Genomic DNA, 22,333 nt, shown 5'->3' with positions numbered 1-22,333 from the left:
TTTTTTTATGAAATTAATTAAGCACAGCTGGTATAAACTGAACACTTGGAAAATACATGAGTGATATGAATATTCCTTTGAAGTGTTAAGCATGAGCCTTTTATTCTAGAATTTACATAAATAATTATTCAGGATAATATGGGATTCAACAAGAGTCCCTCAAAGAGAGATACTGTCAAAATATATTTTCCAAGAATCCAAGACAAGACTTAGAATTTGTCTTTTCAGCTGCCGTGCATTGAAACCCTAAGATATTCTAGAAAAATAAAAAAGATTTTTTGAAGACAGCTGTTCTGGTGACCATATTGGATGTAAAATTGGTATCATTTTCATACTGGGTCAACTACACATCATATTAAGTTTTTTTTTGTGGGGTTAATGCCCTACGTTAATATGACTTTTGTGGGGTAATGCCCTACGTTAATATGACTTTTGTGGAGTAATGCCCTACGTTAATATGACTTTTATGGGGATAATGCCCTACGTTAATATGACTTTCCATTGAGATGTAGTGATAATATACATGTCATAAGACTTTTTGTAAACAGATAAAACTATGTATATATGACATTCCAATCAGAAGGAGGAGCCATAACAAGATTGTGTGGATGGAGTCTGTGGTGGCCATAATGGGAGTTAGACTGGCATCAGTTCATTTACAACTAACATCAAACGAAATTTTCAGAGGAAAACTACTAATAGGACTTTCCATTTATTAGGATTAGTGATAATGAACTTGTTATGATGGTTGCTTTGGTGACCATACTGGATGTCTGTTTAGAAGAATGTTTTATTTAAGGACCAGCTAGGAGTAGTGATAATGAACTTGTTAAGATGATTGCTTTGGTGGCCATAAAGGAATTTTGTTTAGAACAAGTTTTTTTAAGGACCAACCAGACATTATATAAAGTATTTTAGTATCCCAATGTTAATATGAGATGTAAAATTTTATTTCCTAAGACGTTTAGGAGGATTAGCAGTAACAAACTTGAGCAAATAGATGGATATTGGATGGAAAACAAGTTATCGTATGTTCTCTTCTGGTCTATGATCAGTAAGACAAAACATGACAAACACAGCTTTTGCTGCTTGATTTCATTATATGTTAATCAATGAAAGCATAAGCTATACACAGGTGAATATAGGACATAAATCAATGCATAAATCGTAATGATTACACCCAAAGTGGTTGGCAGGTGCTTTCAATGACAAATTTATCATGATGCAGAAGCCTAGATTTTGGAGGTATAGATTTTTGAAACTTTCACAAAAATGCTGTAAAGGACTACGAACTACCAATGCTGCAAAAGGCCTACAGAAATGACAATTTCTTTTCTTATAAAAAACGTAGGTAGGCATAGAGACCAAAGTTTATTCTGAAAGCTCAAGGTTCTAAACAAAAAACTATCCAGGTTCTTCCTCCACCATTAATACTGGCCGTCATGTATAGCCTATCGTGTGCTGAAAAATGGCATTAAACCCTACAACAACAACAACAACAAAAAACTAAGCTGATTTCAATTTCTAAGTAAAGATTTCAGATCAACACACACTGTGTTCAAATTTATTTTGGTTTTCCAGTTAAAACAAAATACAACTTTCATTTTTGGTCCTAAAAAGCACAATTTAATTCCAAGTTTAAAACAGCAGTGACTATTAAAGTCATTAAAATATTACTCCTACCTGTATGAACACAACTCAACATCAAAGGGAGGCAATGCAGCCCTAAACACAAAGCTCATTCGCTATTAAAGTATATGTACATCATCTTTTCTTTAAAGTGCTGTCAATAATGAAATTCTAACAATAATAGTTTCTGCTGACCATGGCATTAATACATTGTTTTAAGAGGTGGCAAAATTAAACTGAGATCCTATTAGTTTTGGATAATGTCATAATTCCACATATGTGAACGAAACATGTGACCAGGTAGCTGTCTCTTGCTCAATGCAAACAGCAAGAACTATCATCATCAGAATCCATCAAAGTGTACAGATGCTAAATAAACTGCAAAACAATGGAATCACTCCTTTGTTTGAAAGATTAGACCTAATTATACATGCCTTTAAGAAGGGTGCAGTTTTATTTCAAACAATTTCATGTTTATTTAACTGGGTTCAAGTCCACAATATAATACATGAAAACTGGTACCCTACAAATATTAGTGACAACAGTTTTAATTAAGGATTCCAAATCAGTTCCAACAAAATCTAATGGTTGATTTAATCAGACACTAAAGAGACTGAGAAAAAAAAAGGAAACATTACCGAAAGCTGGTAGAGAGGTTGGTTCCAATAGGGGTGAGGATAATGGTGTACTAGATGCTGTAGGCTTGTTATTTTGAGTGCCATCTCGATTACTAACTATAGATGAGGATGATGGAACATCAATAGCAATACTCTTGGGACCTGACATATTCTGCTGGCTTTGTGTAACTGAAGGAGCCCTTCCTGGAGCACTGGTCTGGTTAGTTTGTCCACTCTTTTGTCCATTCTGCTGCTGTCCACTGGATCTATTACCAGCAACATGGTTCAGAGGACTTGGATGTGTTGTTGTTGTTGCTGCTTTTGCTATTGGTGGTGGTATTGCTGGGGGTGGATTGGTGTCATCATGTAGGGTCAATCGTCCACTCTCTTGAATCAATTCCTCGACAGTTGCAGCTTCATTCTGCCTGCCAGCTCCTGCCCTCCTTTCCTCATCAGCAATCAATAACTCTATTACATGCTCAACAGCAATTTCTTGTTGTCCTGTAAAGAGAACATAACTATAAATCTTTGCATTAACAAGATCCTGATCACTCCAATATTGCAAATGTACTCAAGAAACTCATGAAATTGACATCTATCACACAATAAAATATAGCCAAGTTTTTCTCATTTACATGTATTTATACAGGTAACTAGGACAGTACAATACCTTTTATTCACAGACAAACATCACAGTATCTTGGAAATGATGGCAACTCCGGCAGCACGAAAATATCATGTTTTTATCGAAGTGTTTCTTATCATTTAATTAAACTAAATGAACTAGATCCATAAATCAGATTCCTATTCACATAAGAAAATATAAACAGTCAAATCTGATTAGTTTATCCTTGTTTAATGCAGCTACTTGTGCAAAGCAACCACCTGTTTTCAGTCCACTATATATTTCAATCTAGTTTGTCAGAATAGAGGAATTACTTGTCTAATACAATCAGTGCCTGATTTTTGTTGGTTCTATGAACACTGATATACTGTATATTGCAACAAATTGCCTTTAACTCTTTACCTTCTGCAAGTACTTAGTGCCCTGCCTACTAAGCCTGATAAGCAGCTTGCCTTCTAGCAGCTGTTTGTAGGCTAAACCCCAGAGCATCATAATAGCTGCCTGAGTGAGAACTTTTTGAGTTATTTACATTTTCTGTATCAATATTGTCCCATGCAAACTATGTAATTTAATGAAAAATAAAATATTAAACACTTACCAATGTTTTGTGCCACATATTTCCACCAACAAGTACATATAATCCACAGGAATCAATGTTTATATTCACATATTTATAATAAAAAAATATATCCCAATATATCTGTGTTTAAAATGTATATTACTTTTCTCACCACTATTTTGCACACCAATGTGTCCACTATTTTATTGCAGATTTGGTAATTTTTTATGATACTGCCTTAAGCAAGTAAAATTAAATCTATCTCCCTTGCATTTTCTTCTAAAATAAATGAAGGCCCTGAAACTCATGTGTTCCGACCAGATTTAATTGTATCGTGTTTCATCCTCAGATTCAGATAATGTCCAATCCTTCATCTTGAATCTGGTTAAAATCAATATCATCACTTTCAAATCCTTCAAAACTTCCATCAGAATCGGTGTCGGAGGAATACATGAATGTTGACATTTTGTTTTACTGTCACCATTGACCTTGTTTTCAATAGAATTTCCCACTTATATATTGTAAAACTACTAATAGAATATGTTCATCATTTTATGTAAGGACGATTTTCATTGGCTAAATATTATAAAATAGAATGGATGTTTGTAATTTCATCCAATACAAAGCTTTAATATGAAACCTGTGTATGCGTATCTGGGGTTTCCCAACCCCTGGCCAGAAACACATGTATGAGCCAGCCGGGAGAGAGAGAGGAAGAGTATTATTAGCAGCTTGTATATGCATCTCTGGGTTTACAAGGCCATTTTTATGTTTTTTTTTATTGTATGAAATGTCACCTTTGTCTACTGGTACCTACCTATATCTAACTATCTACTAGTATCTACCAGTATGTACAGCTGAATTAAATACCAAATTTTCCTATTAAAATATTCTCTGAGTTATTCAAATAGGGTTTGAACATTTCTTGATATTAGGAAAGTTTTCAAATTTATCCTCTTTCCTATTTCTCTTTTGGTATTTAGTAACACCCATCACACACCACTGCAAATCAGTAATTTAAATCTACAAAAATGAAATTTGTGTGGCCTTAATTACTTTTTTCAGGATTCAATTTTTTGTTTAAATCTCAGAGTTATCTTCAAACTCATTACCACCATAAATGTTCCTTCTATACTGACGATAGACTAAAGGAAAAGAAAGGCAGAAACTCGATACCTGTTACATTAAATGCTAGGACTATATACGTTTTTTTGACCTGGGTAGTAATTTGTTTGCAATCAAAACTACATGGACTTGTGGCAGTTTTAATTAAATTAAATTTTGTTATGCTGATATCTGGCCTAATTGATACATCATGGTGTTCTTGACTTCTTGCATGACTAGTTGTTGTTGTAGGGTTTTAACGCCATTTTTCAGCACACGATAGGCTATACATGGTGGCCAGAATTAATGGTGGAGGAAGAACCCGGGAAACCTTCGGAAAGAACCATTGACCCACAGGAAGCTACTGGCAAGCTTTCTCACAGACCCACATTGGCCGAATCCGAGACTCGAACCCACGCAGACAGAGGTGAGATGGCAGTGATCCATAACAGACAGCGCTTTAGACCACCCGGGGCCCCCTGCATGACTAGTATTACAAACTTGGATCTCCTAACCCCCTAATCATTAAGTTTCTTTCATGGAGCTAACAGAAACCAAATGTAATAAATTTTAACTTAATTTTGTTATCTAGAACATTAAGTTACCATCCAAAGATAAAAAATTTAGCTAGCATGTGACCTTGAACTTAGAGCAACTGATTTCCTCCCACAAAAACAGAGTTCTTTCTGGAGCAAAGAGGAATATTTGTTTTGAATGTGGCTGTTCTAGGGTTTAATGCCATTTTTCAGCACAATATAGGCTATACATGTTGGCCAGTATAACTGGTGGAGGAAGAACCCTGGAAAACCCAGGGAAGAACCAACGACCCACAAGAAGCTACTGGCAGGATTTCCCATGTACCCACGCTAGCCAAGCCTTGGATTCGAACCCATGCAGACAGAGGTGAGATGGTAGTGATCTGTAACGGTGAGTGCTTTAGACCACTCGGCCACTCGGGGCCCCGCTAAGTTTTGTTATCTTGGCTTCAAGTTATATATTTTAAAAAATTCACACAAAAATTTGTTGGTGGCAACAGTAACCATGACCTTGGAAATACTGACCTCAACATCATGAGGACGCTTACCTGGAGTATAGGAAACATGTACCATGCAACATATAAATCTGTTCATGTGTAATTATTCACATAATAAAAAAAGGTGATGAAAAGTATAATATGACAAACTTTCAATGGCTGTGTAGAACTTGTCTGACTGATGAGTTTCAGATGTTTTAAGCTAAGAAATATCTTGATAAAATGAAACCATAACCAAATGAAGATGGTTGACTGGCTGAAAACCCTGTTTTGCATGTATCTGTGTGTGTGTGTGCATATGTGTGTGTGTTTAGTGGGTGCAGGCAATAACACAAAAGGAATCAATGTTTGCTGGTATATATCTAGTGACAACCTCTCCTCCTCTTGACCTCCAAGATGGCCTCCCGAACTCTTTCTCGCTGATACCCCATCTCATTAATCAATCTGTTGGCAATTGCATTCTCATTTGTATTTTGGAAGTATCTTAGCTGACCTATAAAACAAGTTTTTAAAAATCTTGATGAAAATATGTTTTCCACTTTACAATCGCTCGTATATTATTTGTAAGTGAAATATACTTAAAAAAATATGCATCCACAATATTTGCTCAAACAGGAGAAGCTAATCAGGTAATTTGCACTTTACCTGTACCATTATGTGTACTTTTGTTTCACTATATATGAAATAAGTTACTGTGCTAAAATAAATTCTGTGCTAAAATAAATTCAAAAACAACATATATAAAACATTAAAACACACCTATTTATAAGACACAGATTCTCCCATCAGTCACATCCCTTTTACTTAAACGAGTGGAGCAAGTAGACAGATAAATAACTCTGGTACACTATGCATATGCACAGATATGAACACCATCATGTAAAATAGATTAAAAAGTAAAGGGACATATGTCAACAACAAAAAAAGTACCAAGAAGGAACTGATGATCTAAATCCTGAAAAGAAAGATTAATTCTGATGAATACAAACTAATATCATTTCTTCTTCCTACCTTCTGAGTATTGGTAGTCCTCCTGTTGTGAAAAAGTATGGAAAAATATGGAAAAAGTATGGAAAAATATGGAAAAAGTATGGAAAAATTTGGAAAAAGCATGGAAAAATTTGGAAAAAGTATGGAAAAATTGGAAAAATTTGGAAAAAGTATGGAAAAATTTGGAAAAAGTATGGAAAAATTTGGAAAAAGCATGGAAAAATTTGGAAAAAGTATGTAAAAATTTGGAAAAAGTATGGAAAAATATGGAAAAAGTATGGAAAAATTTGGAAAAAGTATGGAAAAATTTGGAAAAAGTATGAAAAAGTATGGAAAAATTTGGAAAAAGCATGGAAAAATTTGGAAAAAGTATGGAAAAATTTGGAAAAAGTATGGAAAAATTTGGAAAAAGTTAAAAAAATGCAATGTTTAGGATGACATCAGTGTGCACTTATGATCATAAGCTTAAATCTGCCAAATTTGACACAAACAATAATTTCTTAGTACAATAATGACTATGTCTTGTAAATTTTATTTTTAACTGTGGATATGCTGAAAAATGGCCGTGATGGCTTGAAAATTACTCCAGTCATCAAAATGCATACTGAATTTCATTTGTGTACCATAAACTTAATTATGCTAACTAGGTTTCTGTCACACAGTCTAAATCCACAAACATTTTAAAATGTGTGAAATACTGAAAAGTTGCCATAGGGGCATAAAATATGATACGGTTATTTACATACAAATAAGCGTATCAAATTTAATCTTTGACTATAATGGTTTTTGCTTAACTGTTCTACAAAGGTTTCTGAAAAGAAAACAAATCTCTCTAATGGACTGACACTCCAATGACCAAAACAAATCTTCATGAATTAAAGATATGACCATTTCTTTTTTCAACTGCTCAGTGCTGAAATCACCTCTGATCTTGCTGAATGATAACATTTTCAAATTAGTCACTGTGGCAGCTATATTGCAGGTAAGACCAACACCAGTTTCATTTATGACAAGATACCATTAGAAGACTTGTTGCTGAAAACCCACTGTTAATATAGCCATCAATTCTAGATAGTTAGTTACAAGATTTTTAATATGTCCATTCAGGACAAACTAGATAATTAGTTACAAGATTTTTTATATGTCCATTCAGGACAAACTAGATAATAGTTACAAGATTTTTAATATGTCCATTCAGGACAAACTAGATAATTAGTTACAAGATTTTTAATATGTCCATTCAGGACAAACTAGATAATTAGTTACAAGATTTTTAATATGTCCATTCAGGACAAGCTAGATAATTAGCTCATTCAGGACAAACTTGATAATTAGTTCATTCAGGACAAACTAGATAATTAGTTACAAGATTTTTAATATGTCCATTCAGGACAAACTAGATAATTAGTTACAAGATTTTTAATAAGTCCATTCAGGACAAACTAGATAATTAGTTACAAGATTTTTAATATGTCCATTCAGGACAAACTAGATAATTAGTTACAAGATTTTTAATATGTCCATTCAGGACAACTAGATAATTAGTTACAAGATTTTTAATATGTTCATTCAGGACAAACTAGATGATTAGTTACAAGACTTTTAATATGTCCATTCAGGACAAACTAGATAATTAGTTACAAGATTTTTAATATGTCCATTCAGGACAAACTAGATACTACAATTAGTCTTCTGGTGAAAACATAATCACTTTCCATTTAGAACAAACAAATAATGAAACATTCAATATGGCTGCACTAGTGACCATATGTGGTATCTGAAACAGCACCATCTTCATTTAGTATCAAGCAGACATCGCTTTCTGGTGAAAACCCAATGCTGATATGATTTTCCATCTAGAATGTATAGCGATAAGATTTTGATGATGGCCAATGTGGTGGCCATATTGAATATCAGATCCGCACAATTATTATTTCAAACTAGACACCATAAGAATTCATCCAGAGAAAATTTCATGATAAAGTTTTCCATAGTAGCATTAAGAAGATTTTCAAGATAGCTGCTGGTGGCCATACTGGATTGCAGAACAGTGCCATTATCATTTAAGACCAATTGGTCTTTTATGACATGCCCATTGTTGATATGACCATCAACTGAGGTAGCTATAACAAGATTTTCAAGATGGCCATACCATAGTGGTGACAACATTTTCATATTGGACCAACTCTTCCTCATAAAAAGTCTTCTGTGAACTCCATGATGATCTGACATGCTGGTCATAGGAATAACAGGATTTTCATGATTGCTGCTCTGGTGGCAGTATTGGGCATCAGATCAGAACCACTTTCATTTAGGACCAACAAGACTTAAAAAAGTCTTTCAGGGAAAACCCCAAGTTGTTATGACTATCCAGGGAGGAATAACAGTGACAACATGATTATCATAATGGCTGCTATTTTGGTCATACTGGATGTCTGAGCAGAACCATTTTCATTTAGGACCAAATACACATCATAAGAAGTCATCTGAAAATCCATATTGACGTGGCTATTTTTTCACATTTGGATGATCAAGACAGTCTTTAGGTCTAGATGGGTAACAACCTCAGACAATCCAATGCAAGACATCTCATTATTATCTGTAGATATTGTATAAGTAGAGATCACTCATAGTAAAAACCCACTGGATATCGTTTAACCGAGTTTGATAAGCAACTATCAGAAATAAAGAAGCAAAAGTATTGCTAAGATCTGCCAATCAGATGCAAAATCACCTCAATTAATATGCACTCCTCTTGTCCATATATGTACTTGTCCTAGATATTTACCAAGGCTGAGCAATATAAGATAAAGAATGCAGTCTCTAAAGTATTACCAAGTTGGGCCTGTCACAGAAAATATTTCTTTTTAAAGCACAAATGGGGAATCCCCCCCCCCCCATGAGAACAGCATCTATAAGTATGTGTCAACCAATGTGTGTGATAAATGATTTCTACTGAATAATCATACAATTTACAGTTTATGTTCATTAACAGTACTGTGACCCAAGCTTTTGACAATTGTACTGCATCGTATGCATGTAACATTAGCGACATTACCACTGAATACGAGAAACTCATGTCTGCTATTGTACAACATTTCACCAAGTGCAGTTTCTAATGTGCCCTTAATAACTACATAATCGATGAAAGCATCTCAATGTTCAACTGCAACTAGTGTTCCATGTATAGCACATTATATGCCAACCCCTTGTTTAATTGTCCTGTGTAGATAGATTCATTTTTCTTCTTTTGGCAAGTGAACTTGACCTTTCACCTTTTGAACCCCAAAGGGATATGCTTCTTCCTAACCCCAAGTACAAGCCATCCAAAAAATGCAGATGGTACACAACTCAGGTTACCGTGGTAACAAAGAGACACAAATGGTCACCACAACAGTTTACACACTTTATGGCAGGCATGCAGAAAAGTTGTAAACCAAAACTTGACTGACCTGAGTGTGTAGCTGGTTCTTGAGCTGACTGTGTACCTGTCTTACTGACAGCAATAGAGCTTGTGTTGGTGGTGGTGGTGTTGTTGTTGGTGGTGGTATTGCTATTATTTCTCTCACCATTCTGTGCTGCAAGCTTATAAAAGACAAAAGAGAAATTAAAGATAACTTTTACCAGACTTCTGGTAACTATGCCAAACACTTCTGCCTAAACAATCTGCAAAAATTCAAACAACTGAAAGCGTAGACCTAGATATATCATCAGATAATGTACTGGAAGATTAGGGTATATGATGATCTTAGAATTTCAAGGGAACACTACAGACCCCGATATGTCTGTTCAGCATACAATAACAGATCTGGATCTGAACTTGTTCATATTTAACTGTACCAGATTTAAAAGGCAATAAAGAACATGATTGTCCAGGTAAAGACAGAAAAATGAACAGAATATAATACAAATTAAATTATTTAAATAAACAAGCTTCAATGGACCTTTATGATCTGTTATCCAAGAGGTCTTCAGTATTTCTACTAAACTATATTTCCAACAGAAAATTGTTGACACCTCTGTTCCTGGCTGAGATGCCAACATTTGAGAATATCTGAGAATGGCACAATGGCACAATAATTGGCAGGGTGGGCGTGGAGAAGGTGCAGAAAATGGTGCATCTGGTGAACTTGGTAGTTATTACGCATATAAAAGTCCTTAATGGAAATGCATGTTTTTATACATTTTATTTTCACTTACCCTCGTACAACTTTGTTTAGTAAATGAACATTATACCATCCAAATCTGTACTGCCATCTGTTGCAATGCTAAAAGGACCATCATGAACATGACTGGCCACAGGAGACATGTCTTCCTTTGCCAATACTTTAATAATTTTACTGGTATTTGTTCCGGCACAACTCTATTTATTGCTAACAGCCGAATCTGGAGATATTTTGTACAACATAGACACAGCTTTGTCAGTAATGGCAAGCAATAGGTTATTTTTGACAAGAAAGTTTGGAAAAACTGTTTCTGCATTTATCACTGTCATATCATTTCCAGCACCTCCTCAGTTTCAAACATATATAGATATATGACTCTTTTTATAAAGTGTAAGATCTTGTGTACTGAAGCATTGTTTTATTTTATCTCAATATGTTCTTCCACTACAAGGTATCTTAACATGAGTCCTACACCATGTGCAGAAAGCAAACCAAATTTTGTGAAAAATACACATACATGTATTTAAAATTGTAGGAACCATGCCACAATCGAGTTATATTCCAATTCATACGTGATCTCTTCCCCAAAATAATAAATTTTTTACACTATTTCACGTACTTTGAACAAAAATATTTTTTCATGTGCAAATGAATATACAAAATTTCGGGCACCACGCCATGACCGCATTATATCTGAATTTGCGTTATCACGGGGCACATTATGGTGGGGTCGCACTGTATGTTTGACTTAAAGACATGAACAGAAACAATCAGTGATAACTTAAACTGATGAACCGATGTAAATATGTAATGGAACAATTCACTATATGAATGGTTACCAGCTCAGCTTGTTTCTTGAGAACAGCATTTACAAATCTCTGTCCCCTCTTGCCCAGCACATAAGCACACTGTGGGTACCACCTAGCATGTTCAATCCAAGGGTTGTCTCCAGGTTCCCAGTTCCTAAGCCCACCTCCACACTGGAAACAGCGGGTGTAATCATTAATACCTGCATATAAAAATAAAGTGATTAAATATTCTGTTTAAATCATACTAATCATGATGATTGCACACTTAAGATTTCAAAACATACCAATCTTATGAAGATGAAAATAAATATACTCACAATTTCATAAAAGGACTAAGTGTGAGCAGAAACAAATTAATCTCCTTTGATAACATATAAGACGACAAAGTACATATGAGTAAGTAAAATAAACGTACTTATTTCCATTTGTATTCATTGACACTGTCACTAAATGATCAGTACAAGATACAACGCTAGACAGGAGGCAAGCAGTATCTTGCAATCTTTTAACAAAAAAATAATTTCAAAGATTACGATGAAAATCGAAAACTAATAAAAACCCTGTCTAAAAGCAAATCAACACATGAAAAATTGTACCTTGATGAAATAAGAGGAGTGAAACATATCACAATGTCTGACCTGACTTGCCTTGCCTCGATTTGAACCCACATCCATCTGACTTTAAGCCTTACTTAATACTCACTGAACTAATGTCTTCTGAAGTGCAACAGTCCTGTATATACAAATCTGATTTATCTTTCATATTATGTATTCAGTTAAAACAAGGATATATCATCCTTTTTGTCTTTAAGCAGTTTAAAAATGTCCTCTGTTTTTTTTCTCTCATGGCATTCATGTAAGTTCAATTATGTCTATGAGACAACATCTAAATTAAGCATCATTGGAAATAGGGGAGATAACTCTTTCTACCTTTAAGCAGTTACTGTACAATGACTTTCTATTTAGACATGCAATCCACTAAAATTATATTTATAACCCATATTGCCTATGCTGTCAAAGCAAATGGCATTAGTTAAGGTAAAGACTGAAGCTCATGAAAAATTAATAAGTACTTGAAACAATCCAGAATTATAAATTTTCCCAACACAATCTGTTGTTATTGGACAGACTAATTTCTACTACAGACTAATCTCAAGAACTTGGAATGTGTTAAAAAAAACATGAATGCCACGCCCCCCCCCCTTACTGTACAACCCTGTAATCAAATATCCATAAGCAGAAATGTGCTCATAAAACATGAATGCACAGCCATTCCCCCTTCTGTACAATGCTGTGATCAAATATCCACATGCAGAAATGTGCTCATAAAACATGAATGCCATGAAATTGCTTTCTTTTTTGTACAACCCTGTAGTCAAAACACATGTGAATCTGGAACACTTAAAGTCAGGGAAGTGTGAAAAATAGATGACAGTGACCTAGTTTTAGTAATGTGATCTTGCACTCGCCAAAATGCACTGAAACACAAAGCTGCATACTTCTGTGACCAATATCCACAAAACTGACTTCAATGCAAAACAACCAAAACTGCTGAATGAAACAAAATACAGGACACAGTCACCTTTTCTGGCAAGATAGTTTTTTTCAACAAGATACCTACATACATTGATTACTGACTCTGTGGCAAATAATGCATGCAAATCAGAATTAACCATAAAACTTAATCCAAGTCATTTTAGTGTGAAATGTAGGTCAGTGAACAAAATTTGGGAATGTTTTACTGTACCAACCAATACGCATGCATCTACATACCAAGCTGCATGTCTTTGTGACAAAAATGCCTGAGACACTGAGCTGAATTCAAAACTGAACAGAAGTCACTGAAGTGCAAAATAATGATCACAGTGACATTAATTTTGGATTCAGATCTTGTACTCGCTAAGATGAATGCAAAACTTTACTCAAGTCACACAAGTTTGCAATATATATCACAGTAACCTATGTTTGGTAAGATCACGTTCCACTGACCAATAGGCACATGCATACCAAGTTGCATGACCCTATGACAGAAAAGGCCTGAGAACTAGCCTAACTGCAAACCTTAAGTCAGCTAAGTGCTAAAATTGGGTCAGTGACCATATTTTTACAGGGTGATGTTATGAGAATCTGGAACACTTAAAGTCAGTGAAGTGTGAAATATAGATGACAGTGACCTAGTTTTAGTAATGTGATTATGCATGTGCCTATGGGTCACCAAGATGGATATACAAGCTAAATTCCATGTCTCTTGGGCAAACAATTCTTGAAAAACTGACCTATATGCAAAACTTAACCAAAGTTGGTGAAGTGAGATAATTAGGTTACTAATCTATTTTTGGAAGGATAATGATGTACTCATGAAAACGAATCCAGATAGCAAGTTGCATATCTCTGGGGCATCCAATACCCAAGAAAAAATATTAAAAAGCTTAACTAAAATCATTGGAATGCAAAAATGTCAGTGATATACTTTTGCTTGATACTCTGCAAAATACATCCATATAAGAAGCTGCATCGATTAGTTCTCACATGCCTGTGACTGACCTAAAGAAACAACTTTACCAAGGTATAACAGGTGGACAGATGCATGCACAGACAAATGTAACACTATATAGCACTTTCACATTCATTCTAAAGCATAAAATCTAAAAAATAAACCAATTCTGCTGACAACGTTTTGATTAATTAACTATGATTCATTACCAATCAAAGCAAAGGTCCCAATAAATATATTTGCTGAGGAAATTTCTTATTTATTTTCATTTGATAATTTGGAAAGTAACATTTAATGTGTGAAATGTAGTCAATTCTTATTTTTGCTTTGTCATTGCATGTAGACTGGTTTTTCTTAGACTGGACTTGGTAGAAATAGTTCGAAACGATCTAGAAGCAGTCAAGCTGAGCAGAATAACAATGACATTTTGTAGTTTGATTTTCCTCTGTTAAATTGTGAAATCATTAAGCATTGTCTTCGATGAACATATCTGAGAAGAACCTTTTGTATACTGAAGATCAACAAGACTAATTCTAAGTTCATGGATGGATTTGTTTAACAAAGTACATGTACATGTACAAAAATATGACGTGCAGTAAATATTACACTGTGAATGAAATGTTTACAAGTGTCTGAAATTCCACATGTTCATGATAAAAAGATAAAACCTTAATATCCACACAGGTATGTCCTTCTTTTCATACTGTAAACAAAGTGCCCAAACAATCCATAATCTTATCTATCTCTGTATTTGAATGCATTAAATGTCACATGTATTTAAAGGTCCGGAATAGAACACCGTTGACCTGAATGGAAGGTCATGGCTCATGGGAACAATAGGAGCTATCAATGCACGCGACTGTGTTTTAAAGGTGAATTCCAGTAATTTACGTCACCTGCTTTTGGCCTGAAACAAGGGAGTGTAGGATCATCATAATACTGTAAAAAAGTTATGGTAGATTTGTAAAGGAAGTCACTCATAATAATGTACAGCATTGATACCCAGTTGAAGTCTAATCAAGCTGTATACAAAAGTTTGCAGAGTTACTGTACTGAAACAAAAGTATGCCGAGTTACTGTACTGAAACAAAAGTATGCCAGTGCAAGACTGAGTAGCCAATACTCCATAAAATGGTGATGTAGAAATCTTTCAATCAAATTCCACTTAAATGAAAAAGGAGGATCACGGCCCCTTTGAATGACAAAAATGTGATTAAATGGTGAAAATCAACTAGGGTGTTGTCAGATTGAAATGCAACTGGAAAAATTAAAGAGTTATTGGGAGGAAAGTGAAGAACAATACATGTAGAACAAATTAATAACACAACATCATTCATACCTGACTGAAGTAAAACAAAATCAGACAAGTTCCAATAGTTACCCCATGAATATATGTATGATTTTTTTCTTTCAGCCTATGGGAGCATTAAAGAAGGGTAACTGAAAATTGAGAAAGCATAGTTCAGGCAGTTGCTTCATCAACATGCAAAAGCAAAAATCATTGCCAAAAAAGTATTTTTAAGATTTTTTATTTTAAGTTAAATGTTACTACAATGGAACCCTGTTGTAACGCGATAATTGGGGTCCACAAAATTGGACTGCGTTAATATCGGGGTCACGTTGATGCAGGGTTTTGCAGTATTTTACTTTTTTGAGAGAACAACTCATTGGCACATATACATGTATTCATGTCTACGGTATATGATGAATCAAGACCGTTTACTATCGTGCCGTCGTGGCATTCAGTTCATCTATAATGCATGTAATTCCACTGAAAAATTGAACACAGACTTATAATATTCAATATTTTTTCCCCTAATCATTGTATCTGAATTCAATGTCTAATATATAGCATAAACATAGTATCAACACCGTTTACTTGCCGTCTGACATCATACCGTCGGGGCTTGAAATTAATCCATAAAATATGAAGGTTAAGAAAGACGAAGCATGTGTACGGTTCATTACGTTACAGGATATATGAACGGTGTCTGTAAAAATTTACTGCTAAATTTCCTCATATGCGTTTCCATGTACATTTATCCATTGTAAATTTCCAATAATTAATGCTTGTACGCCTATTTGTTTGAATGACTACAACAGAATAAGTACAAATCAACACATGCTTTCAGCGTATATGTAACTTTTACTTCAGATTTTGTGACTATCGAAAGAAACGTGTGAAAACTACTATGCTATTCATGGTGCAAAGTGCAGAGAACGGTTTGCGTTTGTGAACTTGCTTTTCCATAACGATAAAATATATTCATAAAAAATTGGAAATTAATAACAAGTTCATAAACAAACACCATACCCATGTAAAACCCGAGAACTAAGTGCAGTAGGCCTGCATTGGTCACGAGTCACTTTTTAAAGAAAAATGTAAAGCTGAACGCATGTACAATTTCATACCCTTTCAATTTCCAGCTAATAAAGCAGAAATTATTTACTGGTCAACTAATTGCGTCTAATAACACCGCCAAGCCCAGCAAACATGTTGGGGCTTTCGTTTTTTGATGTTTATTAAATTGTGAGAATCTTTTATCAACCACCGCTTTGTCTGCTGAATGGTTGTGTAAGCAGTTAAAGAAACACATGTCAGCTATTGTTTGAGCAACGATGGTATACAGAATTAATTGAAGACAATCATAAAGACGACTTACTGGCTTTACTCATGGATCAGTAAAAAGTAACATTTCCGATAATGTTTTTTTTGGCATAACACTTCAAGAACCTGGTGAAATTGTTAATTTCAGAAGCCAAGCCACGATTGTATTATATTCGAATTCATAAGCAAATTCTTCCACAAAATGATAATAAACGTTTTACAGACTATTTCTCTTACTTTAAAAAGAGTATTTTTCCAGGTGCGAGAAAAATACGCATACATGTATTTAAAATTTCAGGAACCATGCCACAGTCATATTATATATCGTATTGTATTCAATTTCATACACGATCTCTTCCCCAAAATGATAATCAACATTTTTGCGCAAAGTGCAGAGAACGAATTGCGTTTGTGAACTTGCTTTTCCATAACGGTAAAATATTTTTATAAAAATTAGGAAATTAATAACAAGTTCATAAGCCAACCCCATGCACATGTAAAACCCGAGAACTAAGTGCGGTAGGCCTGCAAACGTCACAAGTTACTTTTATGTATTTTTTTAAAGCTGAACGCATGTACAATTTCATACCCTTTCAATTTCCAGCTAATAAAGCAGACCATATTTAATGGTCAACTAATTGTGTCTAATACCAACACCAAGCCCAGCAAACATGCTGGTGGCTTTTTTTTTTTTACTGGATCAGTAATAAGTAACATTTCCGATAATGTTTATTTTTGGCATAACACTTAAAGAACCTGTGATATTGTTAAATTTCAGAAGCTACGCCACGATCATATTATATTAAAATGTATATGCAAACTCTTCCCCCAAAATGATAATAAACGTTTTACACCCTATTTCAGGAACCACGCCATAATCATATTAAATTGGAATCCATACGCGATCTCCTCTCCATAATGATACTAATTTATTTATACACTAGTTCATGTACTTTGAAGAAAAAAATATTTTTTTTATGTGCGAATATACAAAATTTCAGGAGCCACGCCACGACCACGTTATATCCGAATTCGCATTAAATCGAGGTGTGTTATAGTGGGGTTCCACTGCATTTTGTATAATTATCTAAAGTAGCATTTTTTTAAAAAAAAATCCACAAAGGGCCACAAAAACTTGTTGTACACACATGCAGGTTCGCACCTACACTGTACAAAGATAAATGCTTATGTGCAAACCAATAACCTAGATCAAAAGACGCCATCAGCATGGTTAGTTTTCTTTGCGGCTGATGTGTTAATTTTACGTGCAAACTAATAACCTATTTTCTTTCCCATTATGTTGACATCAAACAATGTACTCAAGCGTACAAGTGAATAATTCTGTATACAGTAGCCATAGGCTATTTGATTGTTTAATTCTCGTAAAAGAAAAATCAACGACAGAAAGAAAAACATTTAGAACCAAAATTTGCATTTATCTGTTTATATATGCCTTCCATTCCTTGATAAGTTAGGATAACAGTTTAAATGGACAATGGTCTTACTCTGAACTATTTACAAAGATGTAATTTGACCTTTGTTGTACCCTCCAATAAATCTCAAAACTTACTTGAACTGGATAAACTCGTACACATTTGTTGTATGTACTGCACAAAAATATAACTTTATCTTTATATCACCAAATAAATTTCAGCATTAGGTGAAATAATACTTTACTACTTCCTTTCTTACGTACCCACATTACCTGAGACTAAGACTCAAACCCATGCAGACAGAGGTGAGACGGCAGAGATCTGGAACGGTGAGTGCTTTAGACCACTTGGGGCCTGATATGTTGCCTGTGTCAAGTCTTAACTCTCAGGAAATTTAAGAGGGAAATATTTGGGTGGGGGAGGGGATATCTTTGATAAAACCAGATTGTAATGAACAATTACATTCCTGTCTGGATGCTTTTGGTAGTCTCCAGTAGCCACTGCAAACATTATTTATCATTCAGAAAAAAAGTACACACTAAAGTAATATGGTGGGTTGTTTTCTAACAGAAGTCTTTTGCAAATTTTTTAGTTTCTCTTAACATTTTAACATTTGATCTATCCAAAAACATATTAACTTTTAAATACTACTAAAGTTCTTTGAAGAGGGGAGCTAAATTAGGTCAAGAATTTAAAAGAATCAAGGTTTGTATGTTATCACTTACTGGTTTCTTTTGTTATATGCACTTTTACAGATATATTTGTTACCGACTTTGTCCTCTTGTATATTCTTGTACATATCTGTCGGCAGATTTTCCAGATAATCTTTATATCCATGCTGATTCTGAGAGATGGATACATCTGGTACAACATTTCACCGATAATCTTTATATCCACGCTGATTCTGAGAGATGGATACATCTGGTACGACATTTCACCGATAATCTTTATATCCATGCTGATTCTGAGAGATGGATACATCTGGTACGAAATTTCACCAATAATCTTTATATCCACACTGATTCTGAGAGATGGATACATCTGGTACGACATTTCACCGATAATCTTTATATCCACGCTGATTCTGAGAGATGGATACATCTGGTACGACATTTCCCAGATAATCTTTATATCCATGCTAATTCTGAGAGATGGATATATCTGGTACGACATTTCACAACTCTTAAGTAGAAGTCTCTGATTCACCATTGAATAATGCTACAAGTTTAGGACTATCTTGTTTGTTCTAATGACTCGCACCAAAATTCTTTGCAGACACAGACCCACCAGTGCATCATGCTACTGCAGACCTGGATCTGTACCATCTGCAGCTGGATCCAACTTACAAGTGAAGATATATGGTAAGCTTTTGTCATATCACTTTACAGATAAGGTACAATTTCAAAAACTCCAAGTCTCATCGGGATGAAATTTGACTTCAAGTTTACAGCAAGTTTGTTTATTGAGATCTCCTGCAAAAGTGTGTGATGTGAACCACAAAATAATGATTCTCTCAACAATGACATGTTGTGGTGCAAAATGCTTTTCACTCCAAGAAGCTAACTGACATTTTTTGACCAATGAAAGAAAGCAAGAAATAAATTTAATAATATATATAGAAAGTGAGAGGAGGAAAAGATAGAGATGAAAAGGACTGATAAGTCCTCCTCTAAGTTGTTTGCAAACTGTGTGAAAAACATTATTAAGAAACAATAATGATTTGGTGGCACTTTGCTTGGTTTTCTATTTTCAACAAAAATCTAATTTAATCATAAGCTTAGCTTTGCTTTTCAAGTTTAAACAATGACACCTAACACTTTCTTGTTATTATTTAACCAGAGACAGTGCCAATTAAATATGCTGATCTTTATAGCAGTAAAGAGACTGATATGTGCAAGACATTACAAGTCTCAGAGATGTGTGTACCTTTTGTAGCACCAAACAGTTTGATGTGCACACCCAATCAAATCTCATTAGATATGTTCACCTTTGTAGCACCAAACAGTTTGATGTGCACACCCTATCGAATCTCATTAGATATGTTTACCTTTGTAACACACTCAGCTTAACCTTTTCTACATCATTCTCTGGCTTTAGTATGTCTGATATACCTGAAGATCAGAGCCACACAGATAACCCCATGCAGGAAAGTCATGTTCAGAATAAAAATGAAAACAATGGTGCAGATGATAACTTGGAGTTATCCAATATGGCTGACATTTATCCAGAATTCCTGAGGGTCAAACATAATAAATACAGTATCACTGTGCATATAGATCCACAAAAGTTTGAGTCTGTAAAACAGATATTGGATTCAGAACCTTGCATGACTTCATGCAGTTCAAGTGTACAAAATGGTATTATCTACAGAACACAAGAGAAAAACACTGTGCCAGCTACATTGTATAAAATAACATGTGTCTTACATATACGGGGCAGAACAGTTTCACATGGTCAGATCATATTATCTGTAAATGTAGACAGGATGAGAATACCCATGCAAAAGGCAGTTATATGCTGACATCTACACCAGTAACTAGATGTAGTACCAAACATGAAACAGCTCCTCAAGTCTTTGACCTAAATGACTCAGGCAATAAAATTAACACCCATCCAGAGTGTCAGGCAATTACACGCTCCATAAATCATGACCACAGCAGTGATGGCTTAAGCCTTAATGATTTCTACATGTGTGTACATCAAAAAACAATTAGGAACTTGGAGGCCCAAACTGAAGAATTAAAACAACAGTTACATGCTATTAAATCAGCACGGGGAAAGGTTAATGAGCAAGTAACCTCATGTGAAACAGCAATTCAGACAGACTCCCAAATATCAACAGTATCAGATGCTCAGACACAGACAATCCCAGTACCAGCCAAAAGAAAATGTAAAATAACCATGCAAATAAAAACTGATACCCAAAGTAATCCTGCATTGCAAACAACAGTACCCCCCTCTCAGTCATGTGTCACACCTGCAACAGCAATAAGTGTACATCCATGGCCCGCAGTTCAGACAAGTCTGTTACCTTCACCAACAACTGCATTTCCCAGTGCTCAGATAAATGTGTCAAAATCAACACGAGTAGTTCACACAACTGAAACACCAATTTCAGCACCCCTTCCTCCAAGATATGTGTCTGAAATACAATCCAGAGTCCAACACACAACATCACAAGCCAGAAAAGATAGGACTCTAATAATTGGCTCCTCAATTTTGAAAAGTATAATACCAAGGAGACTTTTTAAAACAGATGTACAGACTCTTAGAGATGCAAAAATCAACAACATCACAGACAGAATAATGAACAGTGACCTAACCAATTACAAACAAATTATTATTTTAGTAGGTGGAAATGATACCTGTGAGGGAAGGTCACTAAATCAAATCAGAACAGATTCTGAAAGTTTACTGTATGCTGCTAGGTATTGCAGCCCAATTACATGTAAACTAATGATATCAGGACTACCTCCTCGTGTGGACACTAAGGCCAAAGAAATAAATGATCTGATAACTGACCTATGTGAAGACGTCAACCTACAGTACATTCCACAATACACATCTTTCTTTCTTCAGAACCAGGATGTAAACCTAAGCCTCTACCACAGAGACAAAATTCATTTAAGCAGAAAAGGAACCTCTCAACTACTGAGAAATATTAACATGTATGCCCCCATTTTCAGGCACTTTAATGAAGAGTGTTGTCTCTACTGTGGAGAAACTGGGCACATGACACAGGTATGCTATCATGGCAAACAGATTGAGTGTTTCAGGTGCCATAAATATGGACACAAACAAAGACTTTGTCCATCAGTGTATACATATTAGGAAGCTGGCAAAGAGGAGAATGCCAACGCTTCATTTACAAAAAATCTAAATGTACCCATCTGATCAGCATTCAGTGAGAGACTTGGAACTCCAACTCCATGTTACTCTCCATCCACAACCACAACAGTTATCCCATAATGTACCTGCATAGTAGAACCCAGCCTCCGCCATCTGCTGTGGGGTCTGATCTAAGCGGGTTGGCCAGCCTGTGTAAGAATTAACTCTAGATGACAACGGCGCATACTCAGGGTGCCTTGGCCGCTCTGACATTGTCTGAGGTGTGAGATCCACTCCAGGATCCTCGACTTGCCCAGCAGGTTTTATCAACACAAAGTTTCCTGGATTCCTGTATTGTGTGTTCTCTGCATCATCTGTGGGCTGCTGGGGTTGAGTCTTGAAAATTAAAGAAATATAAGCAACTCAATATTTTAGGACC

At 35.0% G+C, this 22,333-nt stretch overlaps 1 protein-coding gene across 1 annotated transcript in view; it reads right to left on the bottom strand.

The window, feature by feature from the left end:
• The window catches only part of LOC149798555 (uncharacterized), a 53,383-nt gene that overhangs the window by 11,430 nt on the left and 19,620 nt on the right, over positions 1-22,333 (bottom strand). Inside the window, exons 4-8 of the mRNA XM_089957363.1 lie at positions 22,041-22,290; positions 11,563-11,732; positions 10,010-10,142; positions 5,941-6,060; positions 2,268-2,747 (exon numbers count right to left, since the gene is read on the bottom strand). Coding sequence (XP_089813489.1) covers positions 2,268-2,747; positions 5,941-6,060; positions 10,010-10,142; positions 11,563-11,732; positions 22,041-22,290 — 1,153 coding nt within the window. The remainder of the gene's footprint in view (positions 1-2,267; positions 2,748-5,940; positions 6,061-10,009; positions 10,143-11,562; positions 11,733-22,040; positions 22,291-22,333) is intronic.

The sequence above is a fragment of the Sinohyriopsis cumingii genome, chromosome 5 (genome assembly GCF_028554795.1).
Source record: "Sinohyriopsis cumingii isolate HCF-2022 chromosome 5, ASM2855479v2, whole genome shotgun sequence".
NCBI classification, from domain to species: domain Eukaryota; kingdom Metazoa; phylum Mollusca; class Bivalvia; order Unionida; family Unionidae; genus Sinohyriopsis; species Sinohyriopsis cumingii.
This window is presented reverse-complemented; position numbering and strand designations above follow the sequence as displayed.